Source organism: Mytilus edulis, chromosome 1 (genome assembly GCF_963676685.1).
Source record: "Mytilus edulis chromosome 1, xbMytEdul2.2, whole genome shotgun sequence".
NCBI classification, from domain to species: domain Eukaryota; kingdom Metazoa; phylum Mollusca; class Bivalvia; order Mytilida; family Mytilidae; genus Mytilus; species Mytilus edulis.
In genome coordinates, this window is record NC_092344.1 from 103,163,784 (window position 1) to 103,178,838 (window position 15,055).

At 32.7% G+C, this 15,055-nt stretch overlaps 1 protein-coding gene across 1 annotated transcript; it reads right to left on the minus strand.

The window, feature by feature from the left end:
- Positions 1-3,690: 3,690 nt before the first annotated feature.
- Positions 3,691-14,769, minus strand: LOC139498720 (heat shock 70 kDa protein 12A-like). Its single transcript, XM_071287248.1, has 5 exons — positions 14,664-14,769; positions 14,163-14,486; positions 10,467-10,685; positions 7,845-8,004; positions 3,691-5,034 (listed from the first exon to the last, which is right to left on the minus strand). The coding sequence occupies exons 1-5, from the start codon at positions 14,667-14,669 to the stop codon at positions 3,878-3,880; spliced, it is 1,866 nt and encodes a 621-aa protein (XP_071143349.1). The 5' UTR covers positions 14,670-14,769; the 3' UTR covers positions 3,691-3,877.
- Between the last annotated feature and the right edge of the window lie 286 nt (positions 14,770-15,055).

Here is a 15,055-nt window from a genome sequence, read left to right on the forward strand (position 1 = left end):
CACGCTTACCTTTTGAAATATTTAGATCAGTATACCAGAACCTGCTTGTAGGAATTTTTAAAAGATTTAATATTTTCTTAACGTATAATTGTCAAATCTCTGATGTAACATAGACAACTGCCAAAACTGTGTATATCTAATTTATTAAAAAAGATTCAGACAAAGGAGATATTGAAAAGCTTGAACAAACATGTATAATACAACTCAGCACTTTCTGACCTGTTATATCTAAAGTTATTCATATTTATACTTTATATGTTTTTAGCTTTTAAATTATCATATATTTAGATACATTAATGTTTTCTTTCGATCCCCGTAATACCAATACTATTTTTAAATACAGTTTGTTTTTCTCTCTGACTGAAATTCAATTTCAATTGGAAAGAAATATTTACATTATATGCGTTTAATCAATATTGTAGGAGAGCAGATACAGCACACTTTATTTATACTTTCAGACGTTTATTTGTGTATCTGTTGTTTGTACGATGGTTAGCTGATTGCAGGATAAATAGGTACCTGTAAAATGTAAAATTAAATAATCCGTCTATACATAAAATACATAGAAACTAAACTTAACAATGTTAGAATAAATCTGATTCTTTATTTCCTACCCAACCAGGCTGTAACCTGTACTTTTAATTATCACTTTTATTACAACTCCGCCTAGCATTGCACAGTCGCCTTATTCTCTGATCTACCTATAGTTGTAGGATGTTAATTTATTTTTATGACTTCACGAGTTGGTTCATCGTAACGGGCTATCTGTTTCACAAATGACAACAGATGTGTTGCAATCGTCGTACCTCAATCCCGCCCTCTTTTTTGCTGTACATGAGCAACACGATATGGGCTACATGTGGATCAGGGTTTGCTTACCCTTACCATGAACCGGAGATCATCCCCGGCTTTTGGTCAGGTTCGTGTTGTTCAGTATTTAATTGCATTTATTGTGTTTTGTATACTGTTGTTGATTGTCATGGCGTTGTCAATTTGTTTTCGAATTATGACTTTGAATATCCCTTTGGTACCTTTCGTCTCTCTTTGCAGGTTTTGTCAGTGATGATCGAAACTAGAATACATGTAAGCTTCTCGACAACTCAGAATGGCCTTGATAATGTTTCAATACGTATTGGAAAACAATAAGTTCCTTCAAATTGAAAAATTCAACATTGTACTAGTAGCTTTCAGTATATTTTTTTTAGATTATGTATAATTCTATTTGCATTTTACATTTGTTATAGATATATACAGTACCGGTACCTTATCCCGGCCTCGTTAACTTTAGTATATAGATCGGCAGAAAATGTTTTTTAATATAATTGATTATGGTGTATTTTAATGATATTCTAAAGAAAATTTATATTATATATAACGTGTACAATATATATTTTTTTTATATTGCTTGTACTGTCTTTCATAAATCTTTTAAGATTGGCACACACAGTGTTAATTTAAAGCTTGTTGTTATGCTTGTAGGTTTTATGTACAACATGTTATTGTGTAAATATATGTAATTGTACGTGGTGAGATTATAATAAAATATTGAATCTTAAAACTCGATGAGAACAAAAGCTCCATGTTGAAGGTCGTACTTCAATCTATAAGGGTTTACTATTACAAATTGTTTGTGACTTGGATGAAGAGTTGTCTCATTTGGCATTCATACCACATCTTCTTATATCTTTTGATAAAAGTAGGAAAACTTTCAATACTTTATAACAAACAAATACAAAAACTTTCATGAACATTGATTAGAATGATTTACATATATTAACACACACACTACAAACCAGTAAAAGTCTGAAATGGCTTATATCTGTACTCGAATGTTCTGATTTTTATCGACCAGTCTGAAGTGGTCAGAAATTTACCTTGAGCAATTCATGAAATTAGATATCCCAATGCTAACTATTTCCTACAAATATGTATGGAATAGTAGAGAAATTCATGACGGGCTAAACTTGACTCTAATTTTTTGTTAAAACTTTGTACTGTAATGGAGAACGGAAATATTTTTTACAAAATAAATAATTTTGCTGTTCATAGTACGAGAACAGGAGTAAACATTTTTAGTCATAACAAACATTCATCAAAGATGGTATATTAGACCGTTGGTTTTCCCGTTTGAATGGTTTACACTAATAATTTTGGGGCCCTTTGTAGCTTGTTGTTCGGTGTGAGCCAAGGCTCCGTGTTGGAGGCCGTACATTGACCTATAATTGTTTACTTTTTTTAAATTGTTATTTGGATGGAGAGTTGTCTCATTGGCACTCACACCACAACTTCCTATATCTATATATTAGAAATAAAGAGACGAGATATAACTTTAAAAAAGTAAACCTTAAATGACAAAAAACCCATTATAGATGTATCAACATTCAAATTAACACGAAAGGAAGATTTGAGAGTACTGAAAGCTAGTTAAAAGTACTTCTGTTATATGTGTTGTTATTCATTGTCGGAACCTGTAAATACAACCGGTCTTGTTCTAGTTTTAATTCATAATTTCGATTTGTAGCTTCATTTTGGATTGAAGGGATTTGATCATTGCTGGTGCACCTTTATGTGTTATAAATGACTTAATCAAGATGGTGTGTTATGTTTTTAATTTTCTTTTCGGTGCCTTTTTACCTTACTTTACGATTAGGGGTTTCCAGTCTTTGAAGGCCGTGAGATAATATTAAATTGCTTAAGCATCGGTCACACCTTACCGGATAGCTCGAACGGACGCCTAACGGATAAATTGTTTTCAATCCGTTCATGTCCGTTAGACGTCCGTTCTTATCCGTTAGACGTCCGTCCATATCCGTTGCATGTCCGTTAAGCGTACGTTTTATCCGTCGGCGTCCGTTCTGTTCGGTGGAAAATTTTGAGCATGTTCAAAACTTTGAACGGACGTCCAACGGATAAAATGTCCGTTGAACGTCCGTTAGGCGTCCGTTTTGTACGGTACTCGTCCGTTTCGTTTCCGTTTTGTATCCGTTACCTGTCCGTTATACATCCGTTGGAGGTCTGGAAGACAAATTCACCAACGTACTTCTACCGGACGTTTAACGGATAAAACGAATGTTGAACGAATGAGAAACGGACTTCTACCGGACGTATAACGATAAAACGGATGATGTCGGATCTGAAACGGATAAATGCCAATTGAAAATTTCGTGTCAGAAATGCCAATTATTGGTATGTCAGATTTCTTAAGGTTCATGAATTCTTATTATTCATAATCGATCTTAGTGTATAGGCACGTCTTCACAATCAAGCAGTTCTTACTCAAGCCAGACACTGCCCTGTGGCGGAATTTTGAAGAATAAACCAAAACCAGTTACACAGAAACATTTTGAATATATATGCGATTTACATGCATTATTATTGTCGCCTTTGATTTTTCCGTATATCTTGTTCATCCGTCTTATCCGGTACGCTTCCGTTATGTGTCCGTTTTATGTGGTACTCGTCCGTTATGTGTCCGTTTTATGTGTTACTCGTCCGTTAGATGTACGTTCGACATCCGTTCTGTAGGTGCTGAATTATATTATTTTTCGTTGTTTTAAAGGCTTATATTTTTCTGCAAAAAAGTGTTTGAATTTAATCCGAGTATCTGTGATGATTTTATTTCCTTTGGACGCAATGAAATATATTTCACTACATGTATTATTGAAATAAATGGGAAATGTTTATTGTAGGTAACATTTTTATAAGAAAAATTATAGAATCAAAGGAATGTTTCTAAAGTGCTGTGCTACGGTAAACCAAGCGTTTTCTTTGAGGTTTTGTTGTAGAAGAACGAATGTAATTCTTTACTGCATGTGACTATACGAATGAAATTCCAGTTCATAAAGATGTCGCAAATGGTCAGCAGAGTCTTCACTTACTATTGGATATCATTATCCGAACGACAAATTTCCGGATCATAAATACGTCGCCTACTGTCATCTGAGGTGGTATTTTCAGTTTTTGGCAGGAATTCAATTTTCACCGATGTGATAATATCGCCGGTGTCTTTATCTACAAAAGTTCCAATCATTTCCGTACCAGCTATTTCAAAATCAATATGTCCCTCGGCTACATGTGGCCATTCACCCTTTAATGGGGGTACATAAAAAACGCAATGTTTAATGCATCCATGATCTGTGACATATTTTGGATTTTCTTTGTCAGATATGTAAACAGGGATTTCTAATGGTTCTTTCCGCAAATGCTGAACCTCTGGAGTCAAGAACGTCTTACTGACAGTTATCCTTTTTGTATCGCCTACGTTCACTATAGTGTCTATTTTGTAGCTAATCCTAAAAACGTCATTACACCATAATCGTCCGTCGTACCTAAACATCTTATCTTGTGGCATGCCAGGTTCAAATGGTACGTAAAGGGCAATACCGTAAGTGAAATTGCACACACGGGAAGATACAATTTTAGGTATATGACCATAAATAACAGCCCCTGTTAGAACTGACAGACTGCCTTCGTGAGGCACAAACACATCTTTATCTGGAAAAGCTTTTTTCACTGCATTTAACAATAATGCACATTCAGCATATCCTCCAACTAACATGATTGCACTGACATCTTGACACCTGTCATGCTGTAAGATTTCACTTATGTCTTTGACAAGTTTTGATAGTGAGTTATTGAAAAATTCAAGAAATATTTTAACATCAATAAACAGTTTATCTCTCTTAATGTGAACTCTTCCTGAATATTGCGAATTGCTTGCAATATCTTCAAAGCTACTTTGACAATTTTCCTCGCTAATTTCCAACAATGTTGCTGCAATTCTGCTACTAATCTTGGTATCCCCAGACTTAAATGTTTTTTTCTTTCCTTCAAATGATCTCATCATATCCATATAATCAATTGGATGATTCTTCTTGAAAGCTATTATACACGGGCCAGAGAATAGACGGACCATCATCGACCTATACGCCATATTAACCGAATTTCCACCGTAATCCCCACCACGGACCTTGTGGATTATGTTCAAACAATTATCAGGTAGTACCTCTTGGGCAGATATATCAACTGTTCCACCTAAAATTGGAAATGATTAAGAAATGAAGTATGGATTTATCCATAAAATAGAATAAGAGTTAAAAGAGCAAATTCGCGTAAATGTACCCTACTCCAAAATTACTACAAAGACCATCTATAATTATATCCTTTAAGATATATATTAAGCTAATCTGCAATCAATTCCATCTTCATGCATAACATAACATGCACTGTGTAATAACTTAAGATTCAACTGACTAGGAAAGGTAACACTAGGCAACGACATCTTATTTATTAGTTTTGTCTAGGTGGCTGTGTGGTCTAGATCGTTGGAAACAGCACAGGTGGTGCAGACGGTGTTATATCGATATCACAATAGTCTCGAGCTTGAATCCCGGCGAGGAAAGAACAAACATTTGCAGATTTAATATTATTGTGCTGATATTTAGAGTAGTAATGTATATATAACAGATCTAACATTGTTGTGCTGTTATCAATTTAGACAAATTATATATACAGAAGTGTTTTCAGCCTTGTATCACCATCACTGGTGATCCGATGGATACAATTTGTTGTAGAGTTGTAACTGGATGATGTATACATATATTTTGTTTAAATAACAGCCCAACAATGTATGTAAGAACTGTAAATTTTCAGAAGCAAATTATTTGTTCTTCCCTGGCCGGGATTTGAACTCATGCTTCTGAGATATCGTGGCACAAAAAATTGCTTGCACTGTGCCCGACGCGCTAGACCACTAGACCACCTAGGTTCTACAATAATAAAGCTTTCGCTAGCAGGGATGGGGTAATTAAAAATGTAATGGTAATTAAGTGTAATGCATTACAATTTTCCATGTAATTGAAAGTAATGTGTAATTGAGCATTTTTTTAATTACATGTAATGGTAATTTAATTAATTACATTGAAAAAAGCATGTAATGCTCAATTACTTTTGAATTACATTTCAATTGCATGTACTTTTTTTGGTGTTACAGTTAAGGATTTGTGTTTAATAATATAAATTGTAAAATTATATATATTTTTCAAATACTAATATCAATTCTTTTTGTTCTGAAGTTTTTATATCATTTATTTGACCTACAGATTTTTTTTTTGAATAGTCTTATAATTTAAAAAATGTTATAATCATATATAAGGGTTGTTCAGTTTTTAAGAAAGATCTTTAACTAAATAGATTGATAAGTAATAAACACCTTGTTAAACAAAAACAATAAAATGTGTCACTGTGAAACATCTTTCTGAAACAGTTCATTTAGAATTTAAAATCACTGCATACAATCATTTTGTCAAATTAGTATACACAAAAGGATTATAGAATTCAAAATTAACAGCTGAAAAAACAAACAGCAATTAACCAGATAAAAATGTCCAGGGGGCAATGCCACTATTACTGATATTTTATCTAATTAGCAAAATATTGCTTATATTTAGACATTATATACATTGTTTGTACTAAAAATTATTTTCAATATTGTGACAAGCACACTTTTTAATACTTTTAAAGTAAAATAAAAAAAATATTTTAAATTTATTTATAATTTCTTTATTCATATTATGTTTAATTCAAAGGAGTTCATTTCTGAGATGTCAAAATACCCCTTGATGTATTGGCAAGTTAATAGGAACAAATTCCCTCTCCTATCAATATAATGATCTTCTAATCATAAAACTTCCATGTCCTGATCAAGCAATATCTTGCACAACATTAGCTCCTGTAGAAAGACTATTTACAACTGCTGTTTTCAGACCACAAGATTCAGACTAATTGACAAAACATTAAAATAACTATATTGAATGATTTTTCAAATGCAACGCTTCAACTACATATGCTTACATGAATATTTTATATTATTATCATTATATAAACATGTAAAATATTGTTAAAAAAAACCGTGATGAAATGTAATGTGTAATTTAATTAATTACTTTAGTAAAGTAATTGTAATTTAATTAATTACATTTCAAAAACCGTGTAATGTGTAATTAGTGTAATTGACCATTTTTGCAATGTAATGTGTAATTTAATTAAATACATTCCAATGTAATTGACCCCAAGTCTGTTCGCTAGCCGGGTGCTATCTGTCCTCGTCAATTTTAATCTAGCGTCGTTACACAGTACATAACATATATGACACGAAGATAGAATTTTTACAAATAAGCTCAATTATCACTAGTAGAGCATCTTACACATTAATATACGATACAGTCACAGGAATAACTATTCTATAAGTACGCCTGAACCACTGACAACTCCACCAAAGATGTCACTCATCGTATCACCAGTGATGGCAATACAAGGCCAAGAAACACATTCTGTATAGATATAATTCTAAACAATGCAATGCAGTAAGAGAAATATTTATATTATATATAATCTGTCTCAAATTTTGCCCAACTATGTTAGCTCTTCAAATATGCGTTAGAAAATATCTGTTCTCCCCTCAGCGGGATTCTAATCTTAACTTCTGTATTCACCGTTTCCTGCGCCCTAGACCACTCGACCACCCATGCAACATTAACATATATCTTTCGGTGGTCGATGTAGTGCATTTTCTCGTTTGCTTTATCTCGGACATGATGCATAGTGTCAGAATATGGTATACCTTTACAGATCAGCTACTTTTTCTGTCTTAAAAGAATGATAGTGTTAATTACCATGCCAAAAAATCGTTTTTTTTTTAATTATACACGTCTATAAATATGACATCGTTCTGAGAGAGAGTTTTCATCGTATAACACATGGTTATACAGCTGGGGCCCAACAGCATAATAGTATATGGTGAACAGATTTGGTTCGGTCAACTGTATAACAATACAATAAATTACCTCCAGCATCAACAACCAATAGCTTTGTACCAGGCTGGAAGGTTTTTAGGATTATTGTATGTTGATCATTCTCAGTCTTATCTACCTGAAGAAATCGAGCACAGACAGAGGCTGCCTCTGGTTCAAACACAAGTGTAAACTGGTCTCCTAGAATACCTGCCTGTTTGGAAAAAAAATGAAAACCTTATCTATTAATAGTATAACAATGTTCTGTTAGCATATTTTTAAAAATGTTTAGAATGTTTCTTTTGCATATCTAGTGTAATATCGGTATCAGGATAGTTTAGAAGTTAGTAAAATGTTACTGTCTGATTCGATTTGTATAAATGATCAACAAAAATACTCATAATTCAATGTAAAATAAGGTGATATAGTTTATGTAAAACGTTTAAGTAGAACTTATCTTGATAATTATTGCCATAGTTTATAATATTTTCTTTTTCTCTTTGTTGTTCATTTTTCAAATTGCTTTCAATTTAACTGGGTGATAAAATTAAAGTAAAAGAGATATATATTTTTTTTCTGTCGTTTATCTTATGATTAAACGAAACCTTTAAAATCGTTTAGTAAATGATTCATATTTAATCTAGCCCGTCATCTTAATTAAAATGTAAATGAAACAATCTGCTTAATTTTAAGCACGGTATAAAAAGGACACGAAAGGAAAACATTAGATGAAAACAAACCGCTTTTCTTTTTCTGTACAATCAACCCCCATAAACTTAATTTGCTTGAAACTTTACGGCTCAATCATCTTCTACTTACTTTTATTTACTCGCATCTTCATGAAACAGGATCACCATATTTTTGTAATTTTTTTTTGGTGTCTATCAACACATTTTCCCGCTAACATAATCACTTCTTTTAAATGAGCAAAGTTATGATAATATCAAATCCGGGTCCTCCTTGTTTCAAAACAAGTTGTTTAATGTCAAATCGGTGTTGTAGATTTACATAGTTAATGACTTTTGACAATTAAATATGTTCAATTTATGCAAGTAAAAATATTTATCAAATCAATTTTTTTTAGGATGTAAAGAAGGTGTTTTTATAATTAAAGAATTATTTAATACCTATACGTAGTGACTTGGTTGGAGAGTTGTCCTCATTGGCACTGATACCACATCTTCTTATTAATATTGAAAGCACATGCTACATCGATAAATAAGGACCCAAATAATGCTAAACATCAGTATTACCTCAATATTAATTATTGTGTTGTCCCTGCTGATAAAATACCAAAACATCGATTTTGTGTGTAAGTCACAACACATAAATTTCAGGACAAAGGATTCGGATATTGGCAATTAATTCGAAGTATATTTAAACTTCACTAACCAAGGAGAACATTTTGTGAATAATTTTAGGTATGTTTTATGTTCTTTTGAATTTCAACCAAAGATGGAAATTTGAATCTTGTTTCCCTAATTACATAAGTGACTCTACATACAGCGTTATATTTTGATAGGTCGTAACAGTACTCTATGAAACCTCTTTCTAAATTATTACCATCAATTTGTTACTTTATGAGGCTGGCTTCATACAGGAACTTCTCATGAAGAAAAAACCCGAACTTAGTAATATCCTTTAACTTTATTTTACGCTATATAGATGATGTTCTCTCACTAAATAATTGATAATTTGGTGACTATGTTGAACGCATCTATCCAATCGAACTAGAGATAAAGGATACAACAAACACAGTTCAGTATGCCTCATATCTTGAGTTACATCAACAAATTGACAATGAGGATTGGTTGAAAAAAAATTGACGACAAAAGAGATGATTTCAGCTTCCATTTCTATGTAGAAATCCAGCAGCGCTTGCATACGCAGTATATATCTCCCACTTGATACGATATTCCCAGGCTAGTATTTCCTATCATGAACTCTTTGATAGAGGGAAGCTATTAAACCAAGACTTTCAAATGGTGAAGATGAAATCATCCCTTTGTAAATTTTTCGGACGCCATCCCGAGTTGGTTTACCGTTATTGAATATCCGTTTCACGGATAATAACGGATATGTTCCTTATGACGTAACTACAACCTATACCTTTTCACGAATGTAACCTACCGAATTTGACTACTTATTTACCAGGTTTGTAATAACATGAGCAACACGACGGTTGCCACATATGGAGCAGGATATGCTTACTTTTCCAAAGCACACGAGATCATCCCGAGATTTTGGTGGGGTTCGTGCTTTTTTTTAGTTGTCTATGTTGTGTCTGATGTACTTTTGTTTATCTGTTCGTCTTTCTCTTTTTTTGCCATGTCGTTGTCAGTTTATTTGAGATCTATGGGATTGCATGTCCCTCTTGTATCTTTTATATCTTTTATACTGTCACATTCAGTAAACTTAAGATGGGGACCCAATCACGTTACATACAAATTTTAGAATTTAATGACTGTGTATAGTTATCAAAGATACCAGGATTATAACTGTGTGTGTGCCCTTTTAGGTCACCGATATAAAAAAAAAGAAGATGTGGAATGATTGCCAAAGAGACAACTCTCTAAAAGAAACAAAACGAAACATAAATTTACAGCTTTAGGTGTCCTGTGTAATAAATGTATATTTCATTTGTAGCTGACTGTCAATTGATATATTTAACCATACCTCAGAAGCCGACTCTCGCATAAACTGTTTACAAGAGTCATTCCATATCGCAGGTACAGTTATAATCCATTTTATTTTGTCTTCTTGAACTCCTATCTGCCTTTCATCAATTGTTTTCCTGAAATGCTCTTTTAAATACTTGATGCAAGACGAAAACAAAAGTTTAGCTGATATTTCTTTGCCACCCTTCTCTTTTATCAAGAAATCCATTCTAACATCCTACAAATATTACAACAAAGAGTTATTAATAGAAAGATGGTAGTAGGACCAATCATACCAATATTTCGGACCTAATTTCTATTTCAAAAAGCAACGGCAGACATTATCTGTTATCAAAGCTCTGTTCGTTACCGATTAATAAGTTAAATAAAATTTTAGAGGATTGCAACACAATTTCATATAGCCGTCCTAAGTCTAAAATCGTTCAAATTATAATCGCATACTGTTATTCTGAACTGTTTCCAAAAAGTGATCGCCCTGAAGATCATAAAAAACATTTTATTAAAATAAAGTATGTCAATAAAGGTTTTGATTTTGTAAATATTGCCGGTATTTTTAACGACCATTCTGTTAGAGAACAAATTCCTGGATAATTTGATAACACTGAGCTCCCTCTTATTTGTTATATTAACAATAAATCTACCCAGAAATTTGGGTTTGATTTATAGCCAATTGTGTAAAGATGTTAATATCAGTGAAAATACACCTACTTCATGTAATTGCAGTAATTCCGAATACATTTATGGACCCATTTCCCATGTTATAACAGAAGGTCTTAACATCGTTCAAGACCGAGAGTTAAAATCATTCCGCAGTAAAGGACCTAAATACCGTCCCCCGTCAATTATTAATTGGAATTAGTGTCGTAATATCATCCACGACTCACTCCGTACTTACTGTTTGAAATGGATAAAACGGGAAAAAGCTGACAAAAAATCTTTGGACTCTTTTTTAATTCAGTAATGAACATAGTTGATATACGTATTCAACATTTTAAAGAACATTTTACTCTTAACAATAACCACAATAAACCTATTTCGCGTATCAAACATAAACTAACAGAACTAGCCAAGGATTTTTTTTTTGTCCCGGCGGATAAAGCTGCTAATAATATTATAATTGTTTGACGTAAATTTTACATTGAGGTTCTACAAAAGGAAATCACCAATTCACCAACATTCCAACTGACTCCATTTTCAGAAAACGACATCTGTAACAAACTTAAACTTTTAGCTACCGCTTTACAAGCAGAACCAAAAACAATGAAAGTCCCAACTATGTATTGGCTTCCGAAGCTACACAAAACACCGTACAAATATAGATTTATTTCGTCTTCAAGCCATTGTTCCATTACTAAATTATCTATTCTTCTTACCCGTACATTTGGTGCGATCAAAAACCTGATAATACATTGTTCAAATAAGGCCTTCGAACATAGTGGAATTAATTACTTTTGGAGTGCCAAAAACTCGTTGGAAGTACTTGATAAATTGCATGCTTATATTGGTGATTTTGAATATGTTCAAAGTTTTGATTTTTCTACCCTATATACCACATTGTCTCAAATTCCCATTTAGAAAAAAATCACACACCTAATTAAATGGGCATTTAAAAAGTCAGAATGTGAATATATATGTTCAAACTCTTTTAGGTCATTTTTAAGTAGCAATAAACAAAAAAACTATGTCAATTGGACATGCTTTGGTACTGTATCTGCCCTTGATTTTTTACTAGATAACATGTTTGTTCATTTTGGAGATTCTGTATATCGCCAGGTTGTCGGAATTCCAATGAGGACTAACTATGCACCACTTATTGTGGACTTGTTTTTGTATTGCTATGAGTTACAATTTATGACAAAAATCAGCAAAGGCCAATCGAAACAACATCTGATACACAAATTTAATAATACTTTTAGATATTAGGATGATATTTTGGCTCTAAATAATGACGACTTCAGTATTTATACTAAAGAAATGTATCCTGTTGAACTTACTTTGAATAAAGTTGATACTTACAATGACCACTGCCCTTTTCTCGATCTTGATATCTATATCATTAACGGAAAGCTTAATACTAAAATTTATGAAAAAGAGATGATTTCTCATTTCTTATCGTTAATTATCCATTGTTAGATGGTGACGTTCCCTTGTCACCACCTTACGGTATTTATATATCTCAACTTGTACGATTCGCTCGTGTATGTAACAATGTTTTTGATTTTAACGAGAGAAATTTATGTATTACTGAAACATTATTACACCAGAGTTTTCGATATCACAAACTAGTCAAAACATTTACTAAATTTTATCATCGGTATAAGGACATCATTCGTAAATATAGCTCAACATGCAGACTTCTTATACGTTCAGGTATTTCACATCCGATATTTTATGGAAATATTCTTTATAAAGGACAGAAATGTCAGTATTCACACCAGAAGCTAACAAAACCTTTAAATAGACTTATTAAGAAGGGATATAGTTACGATACTGTTGTCTGGTCATTAAAGATTGTAATTTTTTGCGTTAATGATTCACTTATAGGGTCTTTGCATCGGAACTAAACACATTTATTTAAAAACAAATTGTTGGCATGACACGGGTTATGTTCTTCTCATTTATGTTATGGTATGATACTTAACCCCTCACGGGAAGGATTATGCCTGATATTTATATGATGAAGACATAATCTTTCAATCAGTTTAATTAAAGTCTGGAGCTGCCATGTCAGTTAACTGCTAGTAGTCTGATGTTATTTATGTATTATTGTCATTTTGTTTATTTTCTTTGGTTACATCTTCTGACATCAGACTCGGACTTCTCTTGAACTGAATTTTAATGTGCATATTGTTATGCGTTTACTTTTCTGCATTGGCTAGAGGTATAGGGGGGGGGGGGGGCTGAGATCTCATAAACATGTTTATCCCCGCCGCATATTTGCGCCTGTCCCAAGTCAGGAGCCTTTGGCCTTTGCTAGTCTTGTACTATTTTTAATTTTAGTTTTTTCTGTACAATTTGGAGTTTAGTATGGCGTTCATTATCACTGAAATAGTATATATATTTGTTTAGGGGCCAGCTGAAGGACGCCTCCGGTTGCGGGAATTTCTCGCTGCATTGAAGACCTGTTGGTGACCTTCTGCTGTTGTCTTCTCTATGGTCGGGTTGTTGTCTCTTTGACACATTCCCCATTTTCATTCTCAATTTTATTAGTTATTTGCTATCGATGTTAAAATGTGAACTAGCCGGAGATAATATTATTCTTCTCATAAGGGTTTTCGGAGCTAAAACGGTAAAAAATCTGATTTCAAAATATACAATGCTTAAATAATTAATTTCTCTTTATTAATATCAATTTCGATTAATATAAGATTGGAAGATGTAATATATTTGAATTTGCACTGTTGAATGCAATGTGATTGGTGCCAAATGCATTTTCAATCATTTTTGGTTTATGATCATATGAACCAAAAAACCTGTTTTTCGAGTAACCATTGCATAATTATTGTAACCATTGAATTCTGAACATAGAACCATTAATAGTACCAAAGGTCATGTGACTTCACAGATGTATACTTTAATCTCTTCCCATGATATCGATCTATTTCGTTTTTTTTTGTTTTTCAAATACGTGGTGTGATATGTACTAGCTGCATAGTAAGACGAAACTCACAATAGATTTAAAAAAAAAACTAACCTCTCCTTCTTCCACTGCGGTATACAATGCCATTTTAAACCGTTCTACATAGTACCAATTGTTTTGGTCTCCACAATTAAGAATTTCGTCCATTTTATCTTGAGCATCATACCCAAATGCAGAAAACGTCTTGTCTGAGTCAAACAGTATAGCAGCAGGGGCCTTCAATGATGTCATTGAACCAGTGCTAGGTGACCATCTAGGTACATGTACATCACACGGGTTTGTTTTGAATTGATAATCCATGGAGAAAGCATATCCACATCCATCACTTCCTATATCTATGGCGACTACACACTGCGGGGCAGAGTCCATGTCTGCCATCTGGAAGGAAAATAGCGTTTGATATATTCACTTTTTGTGTCTTGATGATCAAACGATGCCATCCGTTTTCAAAAATTGTCTTTAGTTTTGTTACACAATGACGTGTTTTTTTGTGTATTTTAATGTACATTTCAGTTTAACAAAAGGGAACTTTTTAAAACTGATATTACTACTTACCAACATGTATTTCTAAAACGAAAATGAAATATTTTCTGTGCATATACACAATTTTGTTGTAATAAACTTTTTAATCTGAACAATCAGGCAAATATTTCCCAATGTCAATTATTTTGTCAATTCAAAAGTATACCATAAAATCAATGAGTCAGGGAAAACTTGATAAACATTTTTAATTACATTTAAAGTTTTTACATTTTCTTTTGAACCCAATCACAAAATACACACTGAATAAAAGCAAGAATACTTAAAGATTTTTCATATTAAAGACTACGAAAACTCAAGTGAATGTGAACAAAGGGAGATACTAGGTATGCGTCATCTGAAAGCTTGCACAACTAAATATTAAAGAAAGGTTGAGAGCATGATATGAATACAAAATTCGAAATAAA

Bases quoted from the DNA above. Each gene is read 5' to 3' on its own strand.
- LOC139498720 (XM_071287248.1), bottom strand. The intron at 8,005-10,466 runs GTATGGTTAAAT...TTTTCCAAACAG, and splicing joins TGCGAGAGTCGGCTTCTGAG to GCAGGTATTCTAGGAGACCA. The intron at 5,035-7,844 runs GTAATTTATTGT...TTCCAATTTTAG, and splicing joins ATTGGTTGTTGATGCTGGAG to GTGGAACAGTTGATATATCT.